The following is a 21644-nucleotide window of genomic DNA, read 5'->3' on the forward strand; positions in this document are numbered from 1 at the left end:
AAGGCACATTACTGGTCAGGTTCTCCGAGGGGTAACATTGTAAAAGTACTGTAGAGTCCAGACATACAGAAAAGTGCACAATGAGGAGATGCACTCTTAAGAGCTGGGTGTTCCAGACTATTTAAGATACACAGTTGCACCCCTGCTCTGGTAATACTATGTATATTTTTGAGCGTAGCACAGAGAAATGTGTTTTACCTGGCATGATTCTCTAACAAAAGCTTAGTATATTCTTTTTGGTTTTTTTCAGTCATTTTAGCCCTCTTCTAAGTGCAAATGTTTCTCAAATGTAGAACTTCTTCCACTCCTGGTATTGTGCTCTTGCTCTTGCTCCTGATCTTGAGCGATAATTCTACCTCTGTAGTCCCCACCGGATTATCACCGATTGATCTCTTCGATTCTGGATGCGAGAGAACTCAGACGGTTTTGTGACATTAGCTCCAAACTGCTTTGATTAAATTCAGTGCAGTTTAAATACTGCAGCGGATCAATCATTCTCTCCTATTATTCAGACTTAGCCAAGTTTTTAAAGCTTTTAAAGCTTGAACAGATTCCTAGGCTTGGTGTGACGCTGGACTTCACATTTAGTAGTGTATGTTCTGGCTACGTCAAAGGATTTCTGTAACAACCCATTTTCTCTCTCTGTTTCATCTCTACTACCTGTCCCCCAATCTCACTCCCTTTCATCCATCAATGAAGGTCCATCTCCTGAAGGACCAGCTGAGCGCCGAGGCCACGGCTCGGCTGGAGGCCCAGGCTCGAGTCCATCAGCTGCTGCTTCAGAACAAAGACCTGCTGCAGCACATCTCCCTGCTGGTTAAACAAATCCAGGAGCTAGAATCCAAGATGGTTGGACCAAATTCCAGTAAGTTAAAATCTCATTATTTAGGTCTGATCTAATGCACTTATGCACTTAGAGTTGATAGGTTAGATGTTGTTAATTCAGGCATGGTCATCAAATGCATGTTAACCAGCATAGAAACTCACCTTGACATGTAAGCTACCCTCCTCCCTACATCCGGCTACGTCTGACCTCTTCCTCAGTCTGTCCCTGGGTCACATGTTTCTCCCTACGACGATTCCTCCTGAATCTCTAACTTTGCCTTACACACAGAGATATAAACTTCTTTTAGTAGCCCCTCGGGCTGGTAGAGTTATTGTCTCTGCCACCACGCGCAGACAATGCGGTCACATTAATCCGGGTTGCGCGTGGATGTCAGCAGAAACCTTGAGCAGATCCTACTGGGCGGATTCAGCTGACAAATTTTACATTATATTGTCATTAGTCCTTCAAGATATTAGACTAAATACGGATTTTCCATTAATCCTATTTTTCAAAAGACAGCCGGTAGCTGCAACATCAACAAGAGAGAAAACACACTGGTAAACCTTTAGCTAAAATTTATTGCGATTAGCATAAGTATCTGCACAGTCGTGGGCACAAAAATTAGGTTCTCTTTTCTTTCAGTTCATTCAAAAATCGCAGTCAGTTGGTTTGTCTCTATTAACCCTACCGTATTGTAACACATTTGAATGATGCTTTCACAAGATGAGTCTTTTATCTAAGGTTATTTTTGCTCAATCAAAACCGAAGATTTATGAAACATGCAAGAGAGAAATGTTCCAAAAGACTCCAAACAAATGACAACAAAACCTTTAGGCATTGTCCATATTCAACAGCCCAGTTACAGAGTGCATAAAGGGCTTAGAGTAGGGATTAGTTTTGGACCCAGTCACAATATAAAGTTGGCCTGCAGAGTCAGACACAGTTGTAGAAATTCTACTAAAAATCAAGCGCATTAAATGTAGGATTAAAAAACCACGAGTGAATACATATTTAGTCATCTTTCTGTTTGTGCTCAGAAAGATGGCAGTACTCAAACTCTCTTCCTTTGTGAAGCTGCTGCTATTCATGGTAAGAGAGTTGAGTATGTTGTTCTATTGGACTCTTAGCTTTCTGATTTTTTTTTCAGACTCAACACACGTCCTACTGATGTTCAGCTGTTGCAGGCCCCCCTCTGTCCTCTCCAATGCCTCTCTTTGCAGCTTTGTGCATTTTAAAGCCTCTTCTTTGACTATTCAGACAGACAATCTTCTCAGCAACACCACAGCCCAGTCTGCCCTCCAAATGTCACTCTGCAGGAAACAATCTTTAATCTTTTCAGCAAATATTTCAAACGTGAAGCTTTGCTTGTTACTCCCCAGGCAAGTTGGACTTTTTAATATGCTTCTCTGTCCACACTTGAAAACTTTCCGCGGACATGCTTAAAAGTTGTTTTTTTTTATCTTCTGGTACATAAAATGGAAGAGATAGGTGCTGGAAACTAATCTTCCACATTTTCTACTCAAGAGCTCTCAAAGTCTGATCCTGTACGTGGAACGTTTTTAGATCTAGTACGGCTAATGCAAGTTAACCATTTAAATTAAAGAGAGGCACATCTTGCAGTGATAGTGCAACCCATTTTACTTTTGGTGTATTAACAGTGACAAGCTCAAATTGCACTAATCTAAATCAACATTATTAGTCATTTTACTGAAATCGAAGGGCAGCTTGACCAAGATGAGAGGTCTATTCAAACTACGTACAATCATGTAACATCATTCAGTTTTAAATGGCTCTCTCTTCAACAGAAATCAGAACTTGAAGCATTTAAAAGATTTAGACCATCTTTTAAAGAGTTGTTTTTCAGTTTCGTGACGTATACTTCAATTTCTTCCATGGTTACGTGTATTAAATCCAGTACCTAGACATGCAAACCTTTGTAAAAGAATTGGACACTCAGGAGCTCAGTAATTTCAATCTGAATGTTGTGATATTATGCCAGCGTTTTTCAAAGCAAAAGGCCTTGAGAAACACAGAGCAGCTCCAGTAGAAGCCTAGCCACAGAGTGGACAGAGGTCAGTAACACAACAATAATTAGAGATCTCCAAACTGTACATAACCTTCTGATTTGCTCAAGAGTACTGCATAGAGGTCTTGGTAAAATGGGTTTGCATGATTGAGGTTCTGCTGCCAATGCTTAACTCACAAATTATACTACAAAATGTTGGTTGAAATGACCCTAGAGTTTACATAAGTCTACGATCATGTGAATACATGACTGTCAGTTTAATGGACGAGTCTGGGTTTGTGACTTTAACTGGAGAATAATACTTTCCTAATTGCATTCTCTAAACTATAAAGTTTGGTGTGAGAGCCAGGTTTTCCATTCAAACATCAGTGTCTGACCTCACAAATATACTTCTGAAAGAATGGCAAGAAAAAAATCTCATTACAACACACTACTAACCATTGTGGAAAGCCTTCTCATAGGATTTCAAGCAGTTAAAGCTTAAAATGATTGGCCTGACATCATAATAAACCCCATGGATAAATAATGTAGTGCTTCTCAACTGTGTGTATTATGTAGGCAGACAACTGAATCCTCTTGTGAGACACAGACTATATATAATTTAACAAGCCAGTCTCAGTTTTGGTTGAGAAACAAGAGTTGGAAAACTTTGTAAGCACTGTTCTAATGTATGTTTGAACATTAAATTTGAACCTGAAAACATGGACAATTTCCTTAGAGCCACTTTCTGCTTCATGTCAGTACTGTGTGCTTCTAAACAGTGACACAAAATACTTCAGAGTGCCACATGATGATGATAAAATACTGCAGGCCACAATTGACCTTTCTTGCTGTGTAAGAGACTCCTCTGATTTATATTGTTAGAATTTATATCGCTCTGTTTCCAGCAATTCATTTTTGTCTTTATGACATACAGACGTACACTTTTGGAAGATGTCTGATGGGAGAACAATGTAAATCAAGCAATCAAGTCATTACTTGATCACCTACTATCCATCTTCTCCACTTGCCTCTTTTCTCCAGTGGGCTCTCAGGACAGTTTGTTGGAGATCACCTTCCGCTCCACGGTACCTCCAGTGATCTGCGACGCTACCACACCCAAATCCGAGGTGTCAGACATCAACCTCTCTGCACTCGGCACTGGTGACGGAACCAGCAACGCCTTTTCCTCTACCAACGGGACTCTGGGAAGCCCACTAGGTAGGGACCAATGTCTACTCAAACTGGAGTGTTTTCGTTTCCTCCCGGGACCGCCGGGGCCTCCACCTCCTCGACTCCCTTCGCCTCCCCCGTCTCTCAAGCCTAACAAGCCAGTGACTCAAGGTCGAGATGTGCCTAACACTCCAGCGAGCATCTTATCCAGAGAAGTGAAATCTTTGGACTGCCTGGAGTTCACCAGGTTTCGCGAGTCAGGTATCGCCTCAGAGTACGAGTCGAACTCAGACGACAGCGATGACAGGGATGACGAGGGGGAGGACGATGAGGATGAGGATGAGGAGATGGAGATCTTTGGCTGGGGAACAGATGGGGAGACGTTGAGACTGCTCAATGCTCTCAACAAACGGGGAGCTCCTGACTGCCTGGGAGATGAAATAGCCATTTGAGACTTTTCCTGTTTTGATGAAAACTCCTCTATTCCTGTCTTACTCACTTCAAATTTCTGTACGGCTAACATTTTGTGGACTAACCTCATTCAGGTGCGCACAATTATTTATATGAGATTCATATAGTTATACCTCATGTACTTATAATGAATAACAGTTTTCCAGTTACAGATTGTGTTTTTGATTTGTACTTTAGTTTCAGTGTTTCAGTTTGTTCAGCTTCTAAATTCATTTTCTTCTATTTATTTTAAATTTTGAAAGTAGCATTCATACCACTGTGATATTCATAAAATGAAATAGATCATCCCGACATTACATGTTATGCAAAACTATTAGGTTTATCTTGATGTGTCATATCTCTCATTGAAATAAATTAAATTAAATATTTCTTACTGTCTTAATGTAGCACAGTGTTTTGATCTCCAGAATGTGTCAGCTGAACATACCTTCGGACAAAGAAGAATAGAGTAAAAGAACAATTGAAACTATTGATGGTAAAGAACAATAGAGCTGGTTGCTTTTACAAATGTAAAATGTCAGAATGTCAGTCTGAAGGTAGCACAAATTTAAAGCAAATTGTGTGAAGTGTAATTAAAAAATATTAAGTACCTCAAGGACACTGCTGCTGTAATTGGGCTGAAGCAAAGCGTAGTCTTTTCTACTCAACACCCAAAATGGTAAATGACAAATGTCCTGTACTTGTACAGCACTTTATCTTGCGCTTTACTCTACAGTAAGGTATTTATCGATTCATGCACACATTCACATGCTGATTGTGGAAAGTTAATGTAGTGAAGCCAGAGCTGCCCTGGAACAGTCTGACAGAAGTGAGGCTGCCATGCACCAATGCTGCCAGATCTTCCAACCACCAGCAGCAGATCTAGTTTTTTTCTCAGTTGGACATAGGATTCCAAAAACAGGAGAATATGTACTATTATTGCACCAATACTTAGTAGTTCAACAAGTAAGACTTTTGACAAACACCTAATTTGCAATCAAAATGTCGACACCACTCTTTGTACGTTTTAGCATATTTGCTACTTTAGCAAAGCTCTTCACATCTCTGGCAGCCCAGTTGGGGAATATAATAACTTACTATTTATGGCATCAAAGCAATGCTTTGCTTTTCTAAATTTGTGCCATTTTTAGCAGCTACAAGATGGCCTGTTCGTGTTTCCAAAGCCCAACTCATCGACCCACTGCAACTGTGTTCGACACTTTGTGGTGTTTGTGTTGAAATGCTCTACTGGGTTTTCTTCCTAACATGGTGCTGTGTCGCTTCACTAAATATCTTCACTTTGTTGTATTGTTCGTAGAACATTTTTAAAGATATTCTGTGGCTGATTCAGACACAAATTTTGCTGTCACATTCATCTAGAGAGGACAGCTTTCCTTTTTCAAAACTTTCAAAGTTTGGCATTCTCGTCTAGCTCTAGCTTTGTCATAATTGTCATGTCATAAAACATCAAAGTTGAACATGCTAACTGTGGCATGCAGATTCTGGGATGGAGCTCTTGGGTGTTTTGCAGCATCACTGTGCTTTTCAGACTTTCTTCAAGAATCTGTCTTAAGTTCCCAGTTGTCCAATTATCTTAAAACAAATGGATCTTTAGAAAATGTGATTATATTACTATTATGTCACTGCTTTCTTTGGTTTACGCTGAAATAAGAGAAACTTAAATTTGATGGAGATGTGACCAATGAGACAGGCTTACATCATATGTTGGCTTGTCAAAAACATTCATCATCTTAAAACAGCCTAAGGATTCAAAAATGAGGAAAAAAAACCATAAGGTGCTATTAAGATAAAGCAATGTTTGAAAGCTGTAGGCAGACATCCAGTCAGACTAACTTGAGTCCTGCGTAGGAGAAAACAGTCATGTCTTTTTTTTTTTTTCTTTTTTTTTTTACTGGAGTCGGTACATTAACTCTAATGCATAAATTTTCCACAAAAGATTTAGACTGAGTCATGCTTCTACTTAAAGCGGTTCGTCATCTCTGTACAGGCAAGGTTCGCTCAGAGTTCCTCTAAAATCTGAAACATCTCAAATGTAGGACATAAATATCCTGCAAGTGCACAAACATATTATAACTAGAAACAAAAATAAGAGTCTTCTAAGACACAAATCTATTTGCAGGAAACACTGTTTAAAAATAGTACAGCAAACTGAAATATTGAGAGAGCAAATACCATGAGAGAGCAAATAGTTTTTCTAACTCAAGCATATACTTCTGTTTGCTAAAATCTAACATAGTCTTCCCTTCCTTTTCTGTGCCTCCCTTTTTAATTGCACTCAAAACTCATCAGACACACTGACATGCATCCTGATTCATGACCTGAGCTTTGAATTTTATTTTATTTATTTATTTTAGCAGATAAAACTTTAAAATGTGAGTCCCTGTGTGCATTTATTTTCTTCCATCTGTTTTTGAATCGGCAATGATGCTATGTGAAATCAAATTATATCATAACATGATACTCTGGGCTTGGTATTTACCTTCACAACATTTTTCAGGTTAGATCAGGGGGGAACCCAATTAGCCCTGGGAGAGTAGGTGAAGCAGGATGTGAGACTGAAGAACTTGTATCTCTTGATGAAGTGGAAAGCAACTAATCTTGTCATGAAATTGCTAACTCTAGGCTCCAATTTATTGATGATCTTTGCTGCCGTCTGCAATTTGAGGAAGTGGAGTCGCTGTTACCCGGTTTATAATTGCTGGTTGCTTTTCAATAGAGATGTGTATCTGTATGTACAAATCCAGTTTTCTGCATCATCCCGCACCAACCTCTGTACTTGCCTTTTTGTCTGCCCCTCTTTCTCTCTCCACAGATTCTACCCATTTCAATTGTCCGCTGTTTCCTTTCTTTTGTAATTTATGTAAAGCTGGGATTAGTTAGATCTAAAGGAACACTGCTTGTTTGTTTCCTTCATTGAACACAAACACAAAACTCCACAACAGATTGAAGCTAAGAGTTGTCTCACTTATTTATATCCAGCTCTGGGTAAAGCCTAAGGGCACAATGCTATATTAAAGTATTAATTTCGATTCATGCTGAAAGCTGACAAGTTTTCATTTTGCACTTTGGTTTATCTGAGCAATATTACAGTTTTTGGCAATAACTCATCTGGGACTTAAAACGGGGTCGGGCCAAATCTCTAAGCGCTTAGCGTCTCTTTCACAGAGCTTTAGCCTGATGTGATCAAACCAACCAGTGAATTGAACTCTATGTAACTGCTTCCCTTTTGAATCTGTTCTTATTTGGGAATGAAAGAGATTTTGTTGTATATAAAATTGTACAAAGTCGGTACACATACAATGCAGCTCTTTACCCACTTACTGGCACTCCTGACAAAACTGTGCAAAAATTATTACCATAAACCTTTAACCCAATGACAGAAGCTCAAGTTAAGAAATAATTCCTGTTAAAAAAAATAGTTGGTGTTTGGATAGAATCACGTGTCCCTACCAATCCCTGTAAAGTAAATGCTGAAATATCTTAAACTTTATACTTTTAAGTTATAGTTCTCATAAGTTCTAGTTTTATAAGTTATAATTCATGAGCTCTTGTTTTTCTGGAGTAAAACTTTGATGAGAGAGACCTGGGAAAAAAAGTTTCTCAAATAACTCCAGAGCTGAGTGAGAAATGTAGCAAATAGTTCAAAGTGGTTACCAAGTGTCCACAAAATCTCTTGGTAACCACAACTAAGTGAATGGTGTGTACCTGTCAACCGGTTGTCGGGGAGACGGTGCAAGAAAGGCCTTTTTTCTTTGCTACCTTAATAAATGCCCCATGTGTGAAGCTTGATGAATGCTGCTGAGATTTTAACTAGATTGTGTTGTAATCATTGAGAATACGATTAAGATTTCAGCAAAAATCAATCCAAGTGGATCTAGCATGAAACAAAGGATTAATTGGTTAAGTGTAGTGGAAGATCTGTCATGCTGTGGGCCTCTTTCTCTTCCAAAAGACAAAATCTTTCAATAAAGCTTATTTGTGTATTACAGCGATTCACAGTGCTTTACATCATGAAGACATAAAATCATCAGAAATACCTCTTCCAGTTGTGAAGCCATTAACAGGCATTATATTTTGTCAAGTTCTGAGAGAGCCTGACATCATAAACGTTTTGATATACCTGGTTGTTTTAAATAAAATATGGTGTCCAGAAACGTAAAGCAGGTTTTCACTGGGTTTTATGGGAGACCAATAATCTGCAACATATATAAACATAGAAATAGTTATTTGGACACAAACCTTCTCTTTGTCGTCTTCCACAGCCAAAGTACATTAATAGGATTGTTTTCTACACTGAATTAATTTGATTAAGAGTGAGTATTCTTTTTTTTTACATTCAGCTACTGCAATTTAGAGGGATTTATTGTTTTTGGCTTCTTACACATTCCTTACAGGTGAGCCAATGAGTTTCAAGTGTGCTCCGACTCAAATGTAATTAAAACAAAAGGATACCAAAAGTAGAGTAAAATATGCTACAAGTTAAAAGGACTCCATGTCATAGTTTTCTGATTTCTCTCCTTTGTGAATCAAGAAAAATAATATTGTCTGAGCTTCCAGCTGATCTGCTTGGATACCCTTACATCTTTATAAACGTCATGACAAGACATTAAAGGGAGACAGATGGAGAGAGATACGCAGTAAAGATTCCTGATTGAAATCAGATGGAGGACATAAAAGTTCAGGATCATCGCTTTACAGGCCACATCTCGTACATATAAATTAATTTCCCATAAATTACTCGGACTCACTGGGGACAGACAATCCCAAGTATGAAAAGTGCAAAGAACGACTTTTATGCTTCAGTCTCTTCTTCATCAACTTTTATTTTCTCTTCATCTTCCTCGCCCATCTTGGTTTTTTTTCTTTGCCAATGTCTTAGGTTTCAATTTATTTAATTTAAATCATATTTAAGCTCCCAAAGCATTTAGCACTATGTGAGGTTTTTATTCAAATGGAGACGTAGATTCCAATTCATTCAAGTCGAGGCTGCTCTCACTGACTGAACATAAGGCAATTAGAGTTCTGAGAAAGGCAGTCTTTCTGAATGCTATTGGAGCATTTAGGCTACTTGAATTATTTCAACGAACATCTAAAATTTACACAATGCATACTGCGACTCTAGTATTTCATGAGTTCATTTTTTTTTTTTCAATTATTACTTGTATAATTCACACTTTTGATAGAACATTTTGTGATCAGACATATTTTAAAAATATGTAGACATGTGATGGTAGGGAATGATTATTATTGGATAAAGAAGATTTTTAAAAACACCCAAAAAAGCTACTGAACGTATATTTTATATCTTTGTGACTGCTGCCTGTCATAATGCGGCAAACCAATGATCCAATGCAATCGGATTCTAGGAAATATCCTGAAACTACTATCCAACATTTTATTACCTAGCTGTAATAGAAAGTGCCACCAACATTTCTTTCTGCATTTCTTCACTCATGATGTTTACATTTTCATATTCAAAGAGGCTGTGTTCTGCTCTGACTCTGCACCCTCAGGGGCAAAATTTATTTTTGTCTTTGCCTTTTTTCATTTCATCATATCTGTATTTCTTTAACTTGTGGGTCACCTTTACCGTATTCTCTTCTTATCTTCTGAACTCAACTTTTCCTCTGACCTCTCCAAAATGTCAGACTTCCTTTTTTATTTTTAATGCAGCCTCTTGTGCTTCTTCATGCATTTGTGATTCGTGTTTTGTGACAGTGGAAAAAGGTATAGCCCTCAGCCTTTCACCTTGACAGATGGGGAGATAGTAATTACTTTGTATCATGCTTGTGGAAAACAGACTTATGAGAGCAACCTGTCAGAAAATATTAACCAATCTTTTAGTGGGATACATATGGTCCACTCAAGCTGAAACCGATTATAACAGAGAGGAGCTATTTGTGTTATTGGTTCATCTATTAGCTTTAATCATTACCTACATGTTATTCATTAACCCTTTAATATGCATATTGTGTACATTCAATTGCACACAATAATGTACACAACATTGTGTACATTATATTTCTTGTCAGAAAACCAAGAAAAGAGTAAATGGTAGTTGATGAGCTTAGAAACTGTTTGCTTTTACATCCTAAAAATAAAAATAAAATGGGTATTCTTTTTGGCATTATTAAAATTCATTAAACTCTTAAGGAATCAAACTCAAACTCTTCTTTCACTCAGCGATAACTGCCTGTAGAAGTTGTTTGCCACTGAAAGCTACTCTGCCAACTTGTCCAGCAGAGTAGAACTGGGGTTGGTGACTTGCATTGATTTCTCCGTCACAGACACATGTTGTTTGAAACTGAGGTTAAAGACTTGGACAGCAAAGGGACACTGTAGATCAATATACAGTCCAGTCTGTCACCAGCTGATACACACACTGCAACAGCTAACCAACACCTGACACACACCCACAACTTCTGGAGCTTGTGAATACAATTTAGTTTAACATGTCCAATTTATTCCTATCTTCAGGAAAGAAAAAATATATATATTTCTTTACTTTTAAATTGTCAGCACACTAATTCAACAACCCAGAAAAACCATTAGATTGTGGTCAAATGCTTAAAGGAGACAGCAACTGGTACTGGTGTCATCTAGTGGTAAGGTTGTCTAAAAGAATTTTCTCTACCTCCTCTTTCAAAGTATGGAAGCATTATGTAGCTGTCGATTCAATATTCTAGTGATGCAGTTGAATTACTGCAACTATTTACTCCTATCTAGTATAGAAACAACTCACGTTTTCACAATAGCACATTTAAAATGACTGACATTATTATAAATAGATCAGAGCATCTGTTGCCGTTTTGTTTACCATAGATTGCTTACATGTCAGGTAATGTGTTCAGAGTAAGTCATAGCTGTTTGATTCAAGGTTTCAGCATAGAGTCACAAAAGCACAAACAGAGTTGAGGAGGTTCTTTGTGCACAAGAGTGTTAGCATTTGTTTGTTGTTATTAGCTTGGTCCTAGGAACAAGGACATGAGTATAAAAAATATTATCCGTTTATGTTAAGACAATAGTCAACAACAGTCCAATAAAAGCAAATATAGAAATAATTTATAAGAAAGGACCCAAAAACTGATCTCTTAACAATGAACACAACAGGGAATTTGCACGCAATGGCTGTCCTGAAGCGAGGAAGTAAGGGAAGAGGAGTCCAAACCAAGCAATGGATAAACCAAGGGGACTAACTTAAGCCAACAAATTATAACTGCAACACAAATGCAAAAACTAACAGATAATAACACAAGCATGTTTCTAATAATAAGACTTGATCTTGGTAGCTTATTCAGAGTCATGTCCACTTCTTCCAGCAGCCTGATGGGTTCCTCCACTTCCTGCTGTGACATCGCAAAAAGTCCTCTCCCCCAGCCAGTTCTTTAATTCTCAGCAAAACATAAATGGAGACTGTTAATGAGCTGAACAAACATAAGAGCTGTTTACCAAATGTGTGCACCTTTATTACCAAACAAGTATTTTCAACCAATATTACAGAATAAGTTTGCTGGGGAGAAAAAACAAATATTAGTACTGAGAAATGGCTGGAGGAACCTCCACAAGAATTTATTCAGTCCTCTGTTTGTAAGGCTGTCAACTAAGTTAGCTGTGATAATGTGGAATATGACTGTGAGATGAATGAGGAGTCAGTGGGTCACATGTAAACAAACAATCACATTAGACCATTAAAGCCTTGGAATTAATGGCTCTGTCTGTGCTAGAAGAGCAGAAGGCATTAAGTACTCAAAACCAGCAAGTAATTAATCCTCTGACCTCAGCATTAGCAATAAGAGCTAGAACTTCATCAGAAGCTACTGAGATTGATGTGATGAGTGTGGACAGAGTAGTCTTAACCTAGAGGCAGTTGTGTTTTCTGGATGTTTTGTCTTTTTATTCTCTTTTGGTGCTCATGTAAGGGAATGTTCCCTCCACCACCCATACTTTCAACATATTGCTCAGTCAGATGACACTTGATTCTTTACATTTGGGAAATATTCAGCAGTGCTGCATGTCTCTGTGTAGATTCGTGCTTTCTGTAGGCTCCATATGCAGTTGCAATCTGCTTTTGATGTTGCTGTGGAGCAGAACTGACACCTGTTTTGTATGACGGAGTAGCTTGAGTCATAATCTGGCACATGTGGAGCTCAGGATGTGAATGGCCAGCATGCAAAGATGATTAACTGAAGGTGTTTACGTATGCCACATCTGTTTTAAGAGCCAGCTTTCCTTTCTTTGTTTTGGCCATGTTTCTTTTGCATGACTTTGAATTTGTTGATGGCAATGGAATTAAAATGTGTCAGGTTGTTTATTTTAATTTGTCACGTTTGGGCTTCAAGTTTTTGGCATCCCTGTCAAAGTCAATAGCTAGGGGAGGTGTCACCTTTTCAAAAGCTGTTAAATTTCTTTTAAAATGAAAAAAAAAAACAGCAAAATACAATACTGATAAGTGTGTGATGCAAGATTTCACCAAATATGAGATTTTTGTTGACAACCTTCAAATTACTTTTCACCAAAAAGTTAAAAGCATCACGCGGTGATGAGAATTACTGAAATTGTCATTTAAAAACTAAGCTTTACAAATGTTTTTTTTTATTGTGAGATCTAAAGTTAATAACTGCACATAACAATTCAGCCCATTGTTATATGGCCTAAATAATTGAAACGCATAATGCACAGTGCTGTAGTCTTTTATTTATATGGTTTATTGGTATTCATGCTTCAAAGGTTTTTACAAAGTCTTGAACATAAAAGAAGCTTTTGTAATAAAGAGTTAAAAGCCAATAGTTCTGTCCTTTATGGTACCATGTGTTCCACATGTGTGTAAGGCTCAGTCTGTATGATGTAACTGTTATTTTCAAAGGAAATTTGCTGCCTGTGAAGATCCAGCACAAATCTTCATTACATATACTATTAGAAGTAATTTCTGCCTTTAATTTTAATTTTTTTAATTTACTTTTTTGTGTGAAAATACGTTTTGGAAGGAGCGCATACCAACCCTTCTGTGTGATGTTGAGATCAAATGAAAGTTACAATTCAACAAATCTTGACATTGTTCATTCACCCCTGCAGAAACCCCATGGCTGTTTTCATCTCTTGCAGCTGTTCATATGAGCAGGAGTCAAAATCTCTAAAACGGACAGAAATAGAAGGAGATAAGAGTAAACTCAAGCTGTAAAACCTGGGACAATGTTTGCATGTTTTTTTTTCTTTTTCTTTCCTTATTGCTACACTTGTCCTCCTGTCTACTACCCCCCATCCCCCTCCTCTGGAGGGAGTTGTCTGGTCAGACAGAAGGTAATTTAGCAAAAGACAGTGAATTATTGATCTGGTGGCATAGATATATAGCTGACTGGTAGCACTTAAACATGTCTGGCTAGATTCAACACTACTGTCGTATACAGTATTTATTTTTTTCTTATCTCTAAGATCTATGTTCATTATTGTTTGACTGTACTCTGAGGTATATTTATATCTCCATGGCTTTTGTTCTAAAACAGGGCATTTCATTTCTCCACACATGTGGGATCAGGTTCCAGTAAATGTTCTTGTTACTAATTTTATTTTCAAGTGTGCAGCGTATATCCCACCATTATAGAAAGGAAGCAGTAAAGAAAAAAATGCACATTTTCCCTCTGTAATTAGAGAGCGGTAGGTGTTGTGTCGTGGCTGCTTTGCTCAGCGGTCCGGTCAAACAGCAGCAAGATGAGAAGTTAATCCAGATCAGTTTCTGCCATTTCTATTGTTGAAGCGAAGGAATCATTTCCACCTTCCCGAGACTTTAGGTGCTACCTGAAGTATGCTGCGGTGTGGCAAGCTGTGCGTGTCTCACTGATAATGATCTTGCTCCATCTGTTTTGGATTCATACTGTGTCTGCAGTCTAAGGATGCCCTGTTTAACTCACACTTGGGGCTCCTTTTCGCTGCAGCTTTCCCGTGAAAAGTGCAGACCATTTTTTTTCTGCTTAACTGATTCATATTAAAAAGCTGTGATTACGAACCCCTCTCTCCAGTTGTTGTGTGAATATCCTCACAGTAAGAGACTGCGCTATAAGAAGATTGTATTTGTCAAAATGATAGGTTTATGTGAACATAAAAAAAAGTCAATTAATTTAAGGGCCTGTATGTCTTTTTTCATGGCTTACATTACTGTCTCCTAACTGTGGCTTCTAAAATTTGAAACATTTGTTCACAAACAGAGATATATCAGTGTTCAAGTAATAAGTTGATACATTTTCATCATGGGCCTTAATTTCTGTTTATCTCCATCTTTATTTTTGTTTGCTTCTTCGTTTTTGTTTTGTTTTTTGGGGGGGATTGAGTGATGTATTTAAGTACGCATACTAAAGTTTGAATTTTTAAAGGAATTTCTCACATAGAGGCTCAATTATGTATAGACATATTCTACAAAAAATGTTTATATAAAAGACTCTTAGCAAATTGCAGAGAAACCACAACTTTGTTTTTTCCATTAGCGAGCTTCTGCTGCACATGTGGTTTGATTTTTGACCAATTTGCTTATTAGAAGTGGTGGAGTTCATTTAAACTGATTTTTTTTCTTGAAGAGCACCTGGCTTTTAAGCATTTATGTTACATTTACTACATTTTCTGATTTTAGAATTTGTGAACAATCCATAAATATAGAATGTAAACCAAAAAAGTAAATGCGATGAGATGAAAACCTCCCTCTCCAGAGTTCTGGAAAGGGCTTAAATATTCCGACAGAATCTTGTCAGAAGCTTGTTGAGGTCATGGTGCCGTTTACTCTGAGGCATCTCAACACACAATTAATGAAGGTGTTTTTATACGTTTGAACTGTAGATAGAAGATAAATCGAACAAAAACAGAAACATTATGCCAAGAGCAAGCTGTCGGTCAGGGTTCAGTAAGGTTGATCAGAGATATTTTCCATTAATCCTGTTTTTTAGTTGCTAATCAGTCTGAGGCAGACCCACACCCACTCACTTTAATCATTCATGTCATAATGAAACCGAGTGAAAAATTGATGAGCAGATCCTCCGTGCATCTTCAAGAGGGAAGAGCTTGAAATGTTATTTCCCCCTCCCTCCCCAAACCCTCCGCCAGGCCCTAAGGTAAGATTGGCCTAACGTGTAGTTTAATATTTTCCTCATTCAGATTCGCAGGACACACGTGCATCCTAATGAAGCCCAGTGAGAGCTGTAATTGAATACCGCAGCGATAATGACCCTGTCTGGCCTGAAGATTATGGAGTTTGTGTTCAAGTGAGCGTGTTTCAGGTCGCTTATCCTCTCAGCGCAGCCATCGCTGCTTATATTTTCATCTGGGTGCCATGTGCCGTCGTCTCATCTTTTCCCACAGACTGTCTGATTGCTTTCACTATTTGTTTTCTGGAAGAGTCAGGTGCATTGATGCACTTAATCCAAAAAGTCTTATGATTCTCCAAAGCCAAATGATACCTTTCAGGGTTTTTTTTTTTTTAGGAAGTTAACAAAGCAGGAAAATATAAAGCTGTTATTTAGTAAAGTGATTGGAAGTTTTTTTTACATGTGATGTGTTGAGAAAAGATGCATTTAAATAAACAGTAACAAGTAAACATAAAATATTTACTTTTATTGTTAATCTCTTTGTTTTTCCAAAGAGATTGTTAGTCTCTTCTGTTTTTCCATTTGATTGCTATGAAGCTCTTCATTTGAATAGCTATTACAGTAACATTTTAATGTTACAAATGACCAACACTGAAAAAAAAATCCCATTTCACTTTCACTTTTGGAGAAGGCTAACAATTTTCTGCAGTGTTGCAGATGATTGCGTTATCCTCACAATGGATTCAGTCTGGTTCCTACGAAAGACTCTGCTCTCCTTGGTAAACACTTTTTGTGTGGACCTAAATGTCTCACTTTGCTGCTCTCATTCTCGTCTTGACCTGCTTCTCCGTGCGACAAAATTTTATGTCATAAAAGAACATGATGACATAAGGATGTAAGTGATTGCATGTTTACGCTCTACATCTTGGCGTCTCCACTAGTAATCTCACTATTGTCTTATTAATCAGCAGCCATTTGAAAAGAACGAATGCAAATGAATGCAAATTGTGGCATACGGAGCGCCTAGTCCTAGCTGTAATTTAAAGAACAACTCGTGCACAGAGCACAAAAATAACTACATCGTTTTAGAAAATAATCTCTGCAGATGTTTGGATTTCTTTTCATTCCACCTTCTTTTCCATTTGTAAGCATTATTCTTAACATCTGTGTTAATGCACATTTCAGTGCACCAGTACTACTGCTGTTGCTTTGTGCTTTCTAAGGGAGTGCAAAAGGTAAACAGAGATGTATTGGAAACACCAGGAAATTAGTTGTAGTTGTTGTTTTGCGCCCCTCAGCAGCACAGTCAGCAGTTTGAGCTCCATCAGAGGTTTGTGACATGCAGCCCATTAAGGCCAATTCCCATCAGATCCGAACAAGCAGACATGCATGTTTGCAGTTACAGCTACATTACAAATTTTGGCTGAAGAAACATCAAGAAAGTTCCTGTAAAAGGATGTTTCTTTTCAAAAAGCAGTTTTTCAAAGATATGCAGCTTTCATATATTTTCAGCATCTTTGATGCTACAAAAAAATATATATCAAATATTGTTTATTATATTTTTTGTGCTAATTTGTGATCATTCTGCATAAATCCTGCTAGAGAAACACCAAGAGATGATTCTGTGGCTGATGTCTAAGGGGCCGATGTCGCAGATGTCTGCCCTGCTGATTTCACTTGTAGTTGGTTTGGATTTCTTGTTTTTTCTCTTGCATTTGTCTCTTATTTTCTAAATAAATTGGCCTTTACCACAGACAGCAGTAGGCCCACAGGGAGGAGGCAGATGACCTTGATTTTTTTTTTTTCCCCAGATGATCTGTCTTATCTTATACTGTGACAACATAGTGACAGTTTGAACAAATATTTAACATTGTTTTTTGTATATAAAAGTAACCTACTGCATTCTTAATGCTTTCTGTACCTTTACAAATAAAAATCTTCAAGAGGCTGCGATGCAGCAGCCAGCCGATCAGCAACAATCTCTTACTGATTGTTAAAAAAGAAAAGAAAAAAAAAAGCCCTTGCAAATTGGCAACAGGCAATCTGCAGTTTGTGGCTTCCAAGAGTTGTTTTTAACAATATATTGGTAAGAATAGAGGAGAGGCAGGTCAGTCAACATGTCCGACAATTTGAAGTTTTCCTTCAGACAAAATGAAAGTGTTTCGATAGTGTCACAAACACTGTGATGGAAGTAAAGCTTTAAACATTATTCTATGTCTGCACTTCCTGTAAAGTAGATCCCTACGCGTAATAACATTCCATGACAGACGGATTTAATCTCTTTGAAAGATAAAATAGAACAACTTTGCTGCAGGACATTGAATTTCCTATTCTGTGCTGATGTTTCACTCTCTCTCATGGCAGCCTGAAGGATCTCAAGCATGTTTGAGTGATACAGCTTCTTTTCTAGGAGCCTTCACAAGCTTTTGTGCTTTCCCTGAATTTATTTACACACACCTCACTGATGATGAGAATTACTGAGTGTTCTTCACTCTGTAACAACAGGAACTCAAGAGGATTGTTGTTGGCTGCCGATCTTTTTAGCACTTAGGTGTGGTGCATTCACTGACTGGGGGCACCAATGAAGTATATAATCTAGTGAATGTTATTACCAGTGGATTTCTCTATGCATCTCAAATTTCTATTGATTTTCATCTTCTTTAATCATCTATGCTCCTTTTCAGTATGTGTTTGAGGTTTACACCGTATATGCTTGTCATTTTTGTCTGTGTTGTGATCCTTGACTTTCCCTTCAGATGGCCACGGTCCCACTTGGCTTCTGAAAAGTGGCCACGGTTATTGCAATGCTGTTTATTGTTGAAATTAACATACTTTCACAATTTTACTTGCGAATATAATTTGAATCTTTTTCTTCTTTTTTGATTAGGTTTTCAGAGTTCATTCAACTAGAACTTGCACAACAAAAAAACTTGATTAACGGATAGAAGTGGTGGACAGCACAAAATTAAGACTGAATAGCAGTGCATGGTGTTAATTACATTTTATTTCCTTTTATGTTTTTGTCAAAAAGAAAAAAGAGGGCTTAATTTTTCATCTGCACAAACCACAGTGAAGCTGCAGCACACAAGATTGTGCCATCTCTAATTACAAGGATGTGAATTTTTTTTTTTTTTTTTTTTATTATTAATTTGCCTGGTAAGTGTTACTGATGGTCATACGTTTGAGCACAATGAGTGGTCAATCAAACAAATCACCTGTTAAACAGCCCCAGTTTAGTAATGCCAATTACGTTGCTGAAATAGCAGCATATTTGTGAAGCAGAAGCAGTGCTGATATTCAGGATGCCAACAATAAAGTGGGAAACAAATGTACTGTGTGCCCATTAATTGTATTTTTATTTCCCAGAACATAGCAACATTAAACAGTGTGACGGGGGTCCAATCGTCACCTAATTTAGGTCCTCAGTAAATGGTAATGGTCTGTTTTATTAAGAAGCAGGCTTAGTCTGCAGAATGTTACATTATTAAAATTTGGTTAAGTCAGCTACTCTACAAACTATAATTGATGTATGTGCATGTAAAAACACACCAAAAGCATGACACATTGTGCCAAGGTGGAAGACTACTTTTGATTTCTTAAAATAGAAATCAAGTAGTTTTCCATTAATTAAGCACTCCTGTGTTTGAATATGCCTCTTTGTAATTTTTTTTATTTTTTTTTATTCAAGTTCATTTTTTCCTGTGAAAATCATCTCAGACTGCCTTGGTGATGTTCCTACATGAATAAATATCAGAGGTGGTTTCAATTTACAAAGGCAAATATCTGCTCATCACTGCATCAAACTGATGATGTTAATCATACAGAAAAATCAGGAAATGACTCTTCAACCAAAGGTAATTAGCATAACTAAAAGATTTTAAAAAACTGCTGCATTTGCTCAGCTAACTCGTGTATATTCACTTGTAACATTTCTATTACTTCTCTGTGGCTGTAGTTGGGGAATATTGACATTGGAATGCAGAACAATAAGTAGTGTTAAACAAACATCAGATTTGCATTCATTCTTGGGAAACCGTACCCTTCAGTGAAGGTTCAGGGACAGTCCAGCAGAGAATTGGACATAAATAGTGATAAGACACTATTTGTATGTAAATGAATCAGGCAAAGAAATTTCAAGTAGTTTCCAAGCAGTTGAAGTTGAAGCAATAGGTGGTTCAGAGAAAAGCTGCAGAATGTTAAAATTCAGATATATATGTATGTATTTATTTATTTTCAAATAAGAATATTTCTTGCCTGCCCTACTAATAATGAATTGTCCTCCAAAAATGAATGTCTAGTATGTCCATTATTTTGTATATGGGAATAGTGTTTTCAAGATAAACAATTCCTGTTGGAATAATTCAATTTGTATTCAGAGGCTCAACAGTAAGTTAGTAAATAGGTAAATATGTACATTGTTGAAAATAAATAACTGAAGGAATGGCCAACATGAAGTGAAGTGCAGTAAATAAATAAATGCTGACTTGCAGGGGTAAAAAATGAATCAGCAGATAAATATAAATAAATTAATCCATCCAGTCATTAAGTCTCGAGTTAAAGTTGGAGATTTATTTCTGGATGGAATCGGTGTGTTTGGAGCTTTTTCCAGGAGCTTGTTCCTGTTTACTACATAACAAAATATTTAAATTAATTGAACCTTGACTGGACAACTCCCAAGGTTCCAGTCAAGTAGCTGTAACATTTTTGTGTGATAAAACATTCGATATAATTAACTATCGATAACATGAACTGATGTGTTCAGGTTTATTACCCTCAAAAAAAATTGGTTAAATACAATGAAATGGACAAAAAGTGCAATATATTACCCTAAAGAAGCAAAAATCTTAAAAAGTTTTTCTGTTAGACGACTTGTCTCTTCTGCTGATGTTGGCTCATCTGTCTGACACACTGATTGGAGCTGATATAAAGAGACTAAAAGATGAAGCTGCAAAGAGTAAACATATGAACATGAAGCCCGTTTCATCTGCAAACAAAACGGCTGCAAGTCACCTTGAAAGAACCCTCAATTATTTTATAATTAAAGTTCGCAGTTTGTAGAAGAAAGAAAAAACCTAAATGAGCTAAAATCTGTCGATTACTTGACTTACACTAGATCAGAAAATGTGTGGAATGAATCTTTTTGTCTTGCCATTTTTCTTTTAGAGTGTAATCTCCTACAAATGGGGTTTCACCAGACAACTAGTCAGTCGACTACCTCATATCACTCATTACAGATGTGTTTCAGATTTAATGGTGGACTCACTCTGTTCCTCTGTTCTACAGAATTTTATTTACAGTCCTTTCTTGGTAGCTGCATGTTAGTAGAATTTTTTTTTTCCTTTCCTTTTTCATATCCCTTTCTATTTCCTTGAAGTTAATGGACTTTACATCACATTGATTTGTACTAAAGGGTCAGACATCTTCGAGCGTCTGTCTAATGGGCCCTTCTAGATATCTTGATTGGAACAGCAAATGGAAGATTTGAGTGCAAAGAGGTGTCAAGGTTAGCCTTTAATTTTGAATTCGTTTCAGTGTTTTTCCTCCATTTATTTGTGTAGAGGAGTTTTGGATAAGCGACATTTTTGTTCCCAAGCAGAAACAGTGGAGTAATGTGCACATTTATGGGCTAAACTGATCTGAAATCTAATGCTTCTCTGTCTCGTTAAATGCTTCCCGAGAAATATTTCTCTCCAAGAGGTAAGATATTTGGTGGACTGAGCTGAACTGAATTTCTTTCTGTTTTGCTGTTTCTGAGTCTGCAAACTGACTCATTCATGCATGACTGCTATTACTGTCTGCTTGTTTTGTGTTCCACTGCAGTAGTCTAACATGTTATTAATCATCCTTTCCTCACTTGGTATAGTGGTGCTATTGCCTTTATCGTTTTAATCCCACATGCTAAATTCAGTTTTGCAGAACAAAATTGAATCTTACTTTGATGATGCAATATCAGTTTGCTTTAAGCACAGATGAGTCTTACAGTGAGAGACTTTTCAGTCCCCCAATAAGCTCGAACAATAAAAAGTAGCCTGAATTCAAGAAATGGGCTCCTACTTTTTCTGAGAAGCCCTGAAAATAATGAAAAAATAATAAATAGGATATT

The 21644-nt window shown here is 37.3% G+C and overlaps 1 protein-coding gene across 2 annotated transcripts in view; it reads left to right on the top strand.

Annotated features, from left to right (window-relative positions):
* The window catches only part of nos1apa (nitric oxide synthase 1 (neuronal) adaptor protein a), a 151175-nt gene that overhangs the window by 119078 nt on the left and 10453 nt on the right, over positions 1-21644 (top strand). For both annotated transcript variants that reach the window (XM_081606181.1, XM_081606182.1), the window contains exons 9-10: positions 700-865; positions 3876-4052. In XM_081606181.1, coding sequence (XP_081462307.1) covers positions 700-865; positions 3876-4052 — 343 coding nt within the window. The remainder of the gene's footprint in view (positions 1-699; positions 866-3875; positions 4053-21644) is intronic.

The sequence above is a fragment of the Poecilia reticulata genome, chromosome 4 (genome assembly GCF_904066995.2).
Source record: "Poecilia reticulata chromosome 4, P_reticulata-male-v2, whole genome shotgun sequence".
In the NCBI taxonomy this organism is placed as follows: domain Eukaryota; kingdom Metazoa; phylum Chordata; class Actinopteri; order Cyprinodontiformes; family Poeciliidae; genus Poecilia; species Poecilia reticulata.